The 9845-nt window shown below is 40.8% G+C and overlaps 1 protein-coding gene across 10 annotated transcripts in view; it reads left to right on the plus strand.

Moving 5' to 3' along the window:
- The window catches only part of LOC123518908 (lachesin-like), a 90429-nt gene that overhangs the window by 75948 nt on the left and 4636 nt on the right, over window positions 1-9845 (plus strand). For 8 of the 10 annotated variants that reach the window (XM_045279976.1, XM_045279970.1, XM_045279969.1 and 5 more), the window contains 5 exons: window positions 1941-2148; window positions 3247-3405; window positions 3824-4021; window positions 5484-5621; window positions 6232-6381. In XM_045279976.1, coding sequence (XP_045135911.1) covers window positions 1941-2148; window positions 3247-3405; window positions 3824-4021; window positions 5484-5621; window positions 6232-6381 — 853 coding nt within the window. The remainder of the gene's footprint in view (window positions 1-1940; window positions 2149-3246; window positions 3406-3823; window positions 4022-5483; window positions 5622-6231; window positions 6382-9845) is intronic. The other 2 variants (XM_045279978.1, XM_045279977.1) reach the window with 2 other exon arrangements.

Raw genomic sequence — 9845 nt, forward strand, 5'->3', positions numbered from 1 at the left:
TTTTGGATAATTCTTAATATTTTTAAGGAAACCGGCAATCTAGTGAGCCTTTTTAATGTATTGTTTGTTACCCTTGACCAGTTTGCCCTCGTGCATAAACAAAAAATAAAAACTTTAGACACGTGTTACTTTGCTGGACTCTCTTGAATACTGAAGCTGGAAGATCAAATCAACATTGTATTCTGTCTTTCTTTATCTTTCTCAATATAAACACTTTTTTGCGGATCTCTGAATATTAACAAAGGATAACCATGCAAATGAAGTGATTAACATTTATCCTTCACTTATCCTCTTATTAGATTATTCTTCTCCTGTAACTACTCGCACTTGTTCTTTTCCTCTTTCCCTAGGTCCTTCTTTATCTTCTACGGATTTCTTTTCTACCAAGAAATTCCTTCACTTTCAATGCTGCTGCTTCTGTTGTTTTTTCTCTTCTCTCCTTCAAGATTCACTCAAAGTTTCTCTCATTTTCTTATATGTCAACTATTACTCTTCTCACTTTTCTCTTCTTAAAGGTTTCTCTGCTTTCAAGGCTTCTCTGTCTAGATCCTTTTCTTTTTGCAGTTCATCTTACTCTACTGCTCTTTTCCTCAACACTGCTTCACTTCTCGTCGTCATCGTAGTCGTAGTGGTTGTTGGATAAGCCTTGTCTTCGGCTCCCACTGTCATCATTTCTGCTCCCACTGTTGCTACTTGTAGACTTATCTGTTGTGCTGTACTTTTCTCTGTCGTAACTTCCTTAATACTTTGATATAGCTTTCCCTATTCTTAGTTTCTGCTGAGGACAATTTTTCAAAAGCTAAAATGTTGCTGATCTTTTAGTCATTGCTTCTCTCCTGTATCTCTAATAGGAAATCAAAATCTGTCTTAACAGTGTTACAGTAAGGACATCCTACTGTTCCTTTTGCTGTCAGTTCTGTAGTTCTCGCCTCCCTTTCTCCTTCCCAAAGATTTCTAAAGTTCTCCTGCACTCTCTGAATCTTTTATATCATTCACCTCTCTTTTCTCTCCCTCACTCTGTTCTCTGCGCTCCCCGAACCACCTACTACCTGCCTGTGCGAGGTGAGCAGCGGTCATTATTTGGCGGCGGGAAGGTTCTGTGGCGGAAATAAAGGCGGTGACTTGGGCGTCTCCGTCAGAGGGGCGGCGGTCTGTACAAAGCCCCCGGATATTACCTGCAGCCCTCCACCCTGTGTCTCCGAGTCCCTCACACTTTTTTCACTTATTTTCTCAAGGGCGAGGGAACGGGCGGAGGGGAGGGGAGAGAACGGTGAGGGAAGAAGGTGAAGCGGTGAACAAGGGAATAGAAAAAGAGAGGGAAGTTTCTAAAAGATGTGAAATGGTGTGTTATGGTATTTATATGCATGTTTGTTTGTTTTTTTGCTTATTTGTTTGGTGTGTGTGTGTGTGTGTGTGTGTGTGTGTGTGTGTGTGTGTGTGTATATAGGGTGTCGATTGGGTGTCCTCTGATTTTAACAACATTAAATCTGTATCTCAACCTTTTCACTTCTGTTATCATGGAATTCCCACTTTCCTGGCGTGGCTGTAGATGGAAAATCTACCCTGACATTGTTATCTGTTTCAGTGTTATAGTCTTACCTTCTTTTTTTTGTCAATTTACTCATATTCTCACTGATTTTTCGTCTTTTTATCCTGACTGGTGGTGTAAGTGGAAGTGAAGACCAAAGTGAACTGTCTATTTATTCCTTTTTTTCAATGATTTTTCTCAGGCTGCCTTAACATTTCACTTCATTTCTTTTCTAAATAATCAACTTTCACTGCACATTCATAAACTCTGTGTCTAATAACATCAAAGAAACGAAGCTGTAAGTGAAGACATCGATTCTTATTTCATAAAATTTAATCATGTTTGTAATATTCTTCTTCGAGTTTGTATAGTTTACTCATACATTCACGCAATTTCATCTTCTCCCCGACAGGTGGCGTGGGTGCAGGTGGACACGCAGACGATCCTCACCATCCACAAACAGGTCATCACCAGGAACCCGAGGATCGCGCTGCTGCACAACGACCACCGCTCTTGGCACCTCGAACTGAAGAACGTGCGGGAGAAGGACCGAGGCTGGTACATGTGTCAAGTGAACACCGACCCGATGAGATCCAAGCAGGGCTACGTGGATGTTGTGGGTGAGTGTTGTGGTGTTTTTCTCACTCTTTTTCGTCCTTGAATTCCTGTTAGTACTACCATTATATTTAATTCATCTGCAAAGCTGGTGGTGGTGGTGGTAGAAGGTAAAGAAGAGGGCATAGGAGTAAGAGTATGGAGAGTAGTAGTAGTAGTAATAGTAGTAGTAGCAGTAGTGGTAGTAGTAGTGAAAGAATAGTAGTAGTAGTAGTAGTAGTAGTAGTAGTAGTAGTAGTAGTAGTAATAGTATCAGTAACAATAGCAGTAGTAGTAGTAGTAGTAATAGTAGTAGTAGTAGTAGTAGTAGAAGTAGTAGTAGTAGTAATAGTAGTAGTAGTAGAAGCAGCAGCAGAAGTAGTAGTAATAGTAGTAGCGGCCACTCTGTAATCTCTTCAGTACCATGACGCGTTTTCAAATTTATTCTGGATACTATTTGGCGATTTCATAAAGCTTCAGATACTAATGAGGGGATTAAAACAGTGAAGACTCTGACCATTAATCTTCTGACCTCCATAGACCCTTCCTAATGCAAATAAAATCGTCCAATTATGCCCCAAAAACTCATACTAAAAATGCGTCCCAGTACTGAAGGGTTTAATAGCTTTATTAATACTGTAAAGAAATGCTTGCCTAGACACGTTCAGGAAACAAGAGAATAGGAAGTTAAATTTACCTTTTCTCCACACTACATAACTTCTATAGAGAGACTATGTAGTATAGAAAAGGGTGCTGAGAAATTTCTGGTTAATTATAGAAAAAAAATTGCTTGCCTGTGTAAGGGTTAAGGAAGAAGCATGTAAGTGTGTGGCAGGCTGTGTTGGGTCTTAAGTTCTCACTCTGCTGTGTTTATAACTGTATAGTGTTATGATAGCCATGAGATGAAGCTTTCTAGGCATCTTGAGAGAGAGAGAGAGAGAGAGAGAGAGAGAGAGAGAGAGAGAGAGAGAGAGAGAGAGAGAACGTAAGGAGGTTAAACTAGAGATGAAACCCAAAGAAAACGAATTACTTTTACGGAAAACTCAATCAGACTTTCAAAAAATAAGGCCACACGCGCACTGAAAATGTCACACAACACACCAGACCTTACTTTCCTCGCCCAGTGCCTCCTGACATCATTGACCGGGAATCCTCTGGCGATCTAACCATCCGGGAGGGGCAGGACGTGACTCTGACGTGCCGCGCCAAGGGTCACCCTACGCCCAGCATTGTGTGGCGGCGGGAGGACAACCAGGATATTGTGCTGGACTCGGATAAGGCAGGTGAGGCAGACTGATGCATGCTGCCCTGTGCTGACGGTTGCATTCTAACAGTGACTCGTTTGGTTTCTTACACTTAAATGGCTGTAATGGACGTTGTTCCAGGGTATCTCCGTGATTCTAATGATGGTTTGACAATGATTTAATGCCACCCCAGTGGTATTTTGTAAGCTTCATGTCATCCCTCCCATACACAGGTCATAGTAAGACACTCATACCAGAATCCTGTATCCCCATACGTGGTTTTTTAATAGTCTGCAATTCAACAAGTGCTCTTAACATACCAACAGGTCTTCAAGCATCAATTCTTCTTATGTGTCCGCATGTAACACTCAATAAGAAAGCTTCCCACAACTCCCCACTTGAGTGTAACCTGAGCTAATCCCAAGCTTCCTACATCAACGTGGCTCTCTCGTTTCTGATGTCGGTATGGGTGACATGGGCGGGCTGGTGGCGGCAGACAGTGGCGGGACGGACACGGCCCACACGGTGAAGTCGGTGGAGGGCGAGACGCTGGTGATGAAGAGAGTGTCCAGGCTGCAGATGGGCTCCTACCTCTGCATCGCCTCCAACGGCATCCCGCCCTCCATCAGCAAGAGGACCCAACTTCGCGTGCAGTGTGAGTGGACGCTATTCTAGTTGCCAATACCGCAATGTTCTCTAGAGTCTGGTTATTTAACTCATTCACAGCGGCAAGAAGCAATTCACAACACTTAAAGACAATGTAAAGAGTGTTTTTGAGCATCTATGAGGAAGAAAAGGATATGGAAAGAGTAGATTGTCCAATGTCCAACCAGTATTATGCTCAGAGATGGTTGTAGAGAGATATCAAACACCTTAGAGTAGTTTGAGATTGTGAAAACATCTGAAGTAGCAGTCAAAGGGTTAATATCGTGACACTCAGGGTAATTTTCTTTAATTCCCCATCTGTTTTTAAGCACTTCACTGGATAGGTGTTGGTCAATCTATTCTTTCAGTTCACAGTTTTCTTGGTTGTAAGTGCCTGTAACTGTTTTGTGGTGTGTTTTGAGTGATGTGAATTGTTGCTTGTCGTAGTGAATGGGTCAAGAGAAAGATGAGTGAGATGATGTGCTTATCAATCTTCTTTAGGAAAATATTTTTAGGGTATTTTTTTTTTACCATTGTCTTTTATTTATATACTATTCATGGTAAATGTATCCTTGTATGGACTAGCAGGGATAATGAGAGAGAGAGAGAGAGAGAGAGAGAGAGAGAGAGAGAGAGAGAGAGAGAGAGAGAGAGAGAGAGAGAGAGTTGTAGTTTGATTCTGTTTTCCTAAGCTACAAAACAAATTCGAAAACGGAGTACAGAGTAAGCATCTAAATTGTCGTAGGTTGTTGTGAGTGAAATTGACAACTAGTTTGAGATTAAGTAAGGCTTATTCAATTCCTTCCTTAGTTTGGAATTAATGAAAGTTTTATTCAGGATGCTTTTATTATTTAATGTGAGAAGAATTATTGTACCGTAAGACTGATTGAAGAATACTGTCACATGTTATCTTCCTAACGAATGAATATTGACTCTAGGTTACTTCTGATCAGTGTTAACCTCTTTAGTACCATGACGCGTTTCCATACTCATTCCTCTTACTATTTGGTGACTATATACAGTTTCAGAAACTTATGTGGGGATTAGAATAGTGAAGACTCAAGCCATTAATCTTCTGACCTCCATAGACCCTTTCTAATGTAAATAAAATCTTCTAATCACATTCAAACTCTTGGTAAAAATGCGTCCCAGTACTGAAGGGGTTAAAACCTGAATTTAATATCAGGATACTAATTGTAGTAATGGGAAAAGACTCTACATAACAGATTACTTAGGCATGTGTGTGTAGGTGGTTTTGTGTCAGAGAGGCAGCGAAAGACAAAGAAATAAGTAAAAGGAGAAAAATGAAGAATAACTGAAACGGAAAAATGAACGACTCACTCCATCCCTTCTAACACTTCCACTCTTCCAAGCATTGCATCCACACACTCACTCACTCACTCCCTCACCACCCCCTCTTACTTTCTCACTCGTTCTCACTCATACCCCTCTTTCTTTCCCCTTCACCGCAGTCCCTCCCGTGGCCTGGGTGCCGCAGCAGCTGGAGGGAGCCTACATTGGGCAAGAACTGACCATCGAGTGCCATACTGAGGCTTTCCCTAAGAGCATCAACTTCTGGACTAACACGAACGGCGATATGGTTGTGTCTGGTGAGTCCCTGTTTGTGTGTGTGTGTGTGTGTGTGTGTGTGTGTGTGTGTGTGTGTGTGTGTGGTATGATAAACCTGGATATGTTTAGCTTTAACGATCGTCTGTCATGAATAGTGTTCTTATTTTAGTCTCCGCCTTCTTTTTTTCTTCACTTTTTCCTTTTTTCTATCTTTTTTCTTCTCCTTCCTTTTGCTTTTTCTTCTCATATCTTTCATCTTTTACTCCATCCTGTGTATTCTTTCTCTCCTTTTTTTTTTTTTACTCTCCGTCTTCCTTTTATCTTCTTTTTTCTTCTCTTTTCTCCTCTCTTTTCTATTTTTCTTTCTCTTTTTCCTTTTTTTTCCTTCTCACATCATCTATCTTTTCCTCCATCCTGGTTTTCCTTTCTCTCCTTTTTTTCCATGTGTCTTTGCTACTTTTCTATCCTCTCTCCGTTTTTCATTTTCTCTCTTTCTTCTTTTCTCCTTCCTTCCTTTTCCCTTCTCATCTTACTAACTTCTCTCTCTCCTATTCTCTCTTATTCTTTTTTCCCTCCTAATCCTATCCTTCCTAAATTTTCCTTACTTTCCATACAACTTTCCTTTCTATTCCTTTCCTCCTTCTCTCCCAGACGAACGCTATGAACCAATCGTGACTGAGACATCCTACAAGGTGTATATGAAGCTAAGGATTCGCCGTGTGGAGAAGAAGGACGTCGGGACATTCCGCTGTATCGCCAAGAATTCGCTGGGGGAGACGGACGGTGCCATCAGGATCTACGGTAAGCTAAACGTGGTTCCTGTGCTGTTCACCATGACTCTTCGTAATGCTAAGTATGTGAGGGGCTATAGTGCTTGGGTTTCAATCGTTTACCGTGATCCAGATATATTGTAAGCTAAATGTTGTCCTGTGCTCTTCCTCTTGACTCTTTGGAATTTTAAGCATGTGAAGGGTTGTAGTGTTTGGCCTTCAATCGTTTAGTGTTGAACTGGTTAGGTTTAGCTACGACTATTAACCCATTTAGTACCATGACGCGTTTCCATATTTATTCTGCTTACTAAATGGTGACTTTATACAGCTTCAGAAACTTATTTGGTGGGGGATCAAAATAGTGAAGACTGTGGCCATTAAACTTTTAACTTCCATAGAACCTTGATGATGTCAATAAAATAGTCTAATCGTACACAAATCTCAAAATGAAAATGTGTCCTAGTACTGAAGGGGTTAATGTTCTGTGAGTGAGACTAATCATGAACTTTTACTTTTTTTACTCTATTTGCGATAAATGATTGAGTTCTGGAGGAATGATTCAATAGCAGGATAATAATTAATGCATATAGCCATAAAAACAAAGACTGCGTAGATTTATCCTCAATCTTGCGCGTTTTTGTGAGTGAAATTGATATGATAACCAGTTGCTTTCTAATACTATACTTATTTTTTTTACACAGAATAGTTGAAATTTAGAGTGTTGACTGAACGGTAGGGTGAATAGGTAGCCGTGCATTTCAAGGGAGTGAAGTGGATGGACTGGTCAGGTGCTGTGAATAAAACTAGGAGTAAAACGACAAACCAAGAACTTTTCAATGCTTCATTTTCTTTACGCTAGGTGAATGAAGTTTAGAGGACTGATTTAATGAAAGGGTTATTACATATCTAAGGAGTAAAGAGGATGGACTGCCTTTACCATTAATTCACAGGGTTCACAAGACTCCCAGACGCGCTAGACACCTGCCGCACGCAACTCAGCCTGTGACAGCGAAATTATGCTTTTTACTGTTTTTTCGCTAGCATTCTCGTGAACATGATGTAAAATATAGAAATTCTCATTCGTATTCCTAGTTCGTTTGTGTAAGGTCGATCTCGCTCGCATGAAATTATAAACACGCGTCTTTGTATGAATTCCCAGAACATTACTTGACAAGCAGCTGGTGCATCAAGTATTCTTGTCCGAGAATGGGATTTATGTGAGAGTGAGATTTATGACTTGTTTACTTTTCACCCACAAATGTTACTCGTTTATTTTTTAACTCTTTTCTTATAATACTCCAAGTAACTGATTTATTTTTCATTCAGCCACTTCAGTACTATGACGCGTTTCTATATTCATTCTGCTTACTGTTTGATGATTTTATACAGCTTCAGAAACTCATGTAGGGGATTAATACAGTGAAAACTGTGGCCATTAATCTTCTGACATCCATAGACCCTCTGTAACATCAATAAAATGGTCTAACCATAAAAATGTGTCCCAGTATTGAAAGGGTTAACCAGGACACACACACACACACACACACACACACACACACACACACACACACACACACACACACACACACACACACACACACACACACACACACACACACACACACACACACACACACACACACACACACACACACACACACACTGATAACATACTAACATGATCCTCTATTTCATCCTGTTAATTTACTTTTTACTCACATTTTTTTCAACTCTTACCCAACAAACTGCCAACAAGTAATGAGTTTCTTCATTTATAAACAAAGCTAATACACAAAGCACACTATTATATCAACGTAATGAGCTTTTTTTTTTACTCCTTTCTCTCTCTCTCTCTCTCTCTCTCTCTCTCTCTCTCTCTCTCTCTCTCTCTCTCTCTCTCTCTCTCTCTCTCTCTCTCTCTCACACACACACACACAGGGCAAATAAATAACATCCCTCTTCTCTCTCTCTCTCTCTCTCTCTCTCTCTCTCTCTCTCTCTCTCTCTCTCTCTCTCTCTCTCTCTCTCTCTCTCTCTCTCTCTCTCTCTCTCTCTCTCTCTCTCTCTCTATCTATCTATCTATCTATCTATCTATCTATCTATCTATCTATCTATTTGTCTGTTTATCTATCTATCTATCTATCTTACACACACACACACACACACACACACACACACACACACACACACACACACACACACACACACACACACACACACACACACACACACACACACACACACATACAGCGTAGTGTAGTGGTTAGCACGCTCGACTCACAATCGAAAGGGCCGGGTTTGAGTCCCGGTAAGCGGCGAGGCAAATGGGCAAGCCTCTTAATGTGAGGCCTCTGTTCACTAGCAGTAAATAGGTACGGGATGTAACTCGAGGGGTTGTGGCCTCGCTTTCCCGGTGTGTGTTGTGTGTTGATGTAGTCTCAGTCCTACCCGAAGATCGGTCTATGAGCTCTGAGCTCGCTCCGTAATGGGGATGACTGGCTGGGTGACCAGCAGACGACTGTGGTGAATTATACACACACACACACACACACACACACACACACACACACACACACACACACACACACACACACACACACACACACACACACACACACACACACACACACAGTAAGCAGATCACCAGTTTTTCTTACATTTTCCTTTCTTATCTGAGTCTCACTTGTAGCAAACACAAGAACAATACATAAACATTAATCTGATCTCCTTTTCCTCTTTCGTTCACCTTTACTCTCTTTCTGGTTTCTCATATAGCTAATTTATAAAACAGGAACATACAAGGTCTTCAATTCCTCTTTCAGTCACCTTTACTTTATATTTTCTAGGATTCATATGTAACTACTTAATATTTGCTTTGTTTTTCCAAGTCATACATATAGCTAAGATCAATATTCAGAAACGCTTTGCTCTCCCACCACGATCATTTTCAAAGACCACACAGAAAACTGGCCAGATTCTCAAAGCTGTTTTCTCCTCTCGGTATTGTTGAAATGTTGTTAACCTGTTACTAGAACGGTACAAAACAACTTAAAAATCAATGTAACTTTAAACTACTTAGGAGCATTTTTGTGTAGAGCGAGAATGTTTCTAGTGTACAGGTAATGAAATAGCCAGATCATAGTTACTTTCTTCATCCACCTTTGCTTACATTTCAGTCAACTGTATACTTAATTGACTCACGATCTCCATGGCATGTGTACCTAATAACGCATTCATGAGGCGGTGTCCATTGCGATCAGGCAGCTGTGTCCTTTTCATAGCACATCTGTGGCGGCTGTTACCTGCTTCCTGTTACCTCCTATTCAAGTTCTTTTTTAGTTCACTCATTATATTTTATTCCTCTCTCTTCTTGCTACACACTTTTTTCTTCCTCCCGTCTTCTCTCTCTCTCTCTCTCTCTCTCTCGTGTCGTGGTGGTAAGAGGCTCCTCATCTTTCTCAAGTGTCCTTAGTGATGTTCTTTTGATGCGGGGGA

The sequence above is a fragment of the Portunus trituberculatus genome, chromosome 44 (assembly GCF_017591435.1).
Source record: "Portunus trituberculatus isolate SZX2019 chromosome 44, ASM1759143v1, whole genome shotgun sequence".
In the NCBI taxonomy this organism is placed as follows: Eukaryota; Metazoa; Arthropoda; class Malacostraca; order Decapoda; family Portunidae; genus Portunus; species Portunus trituberculatus.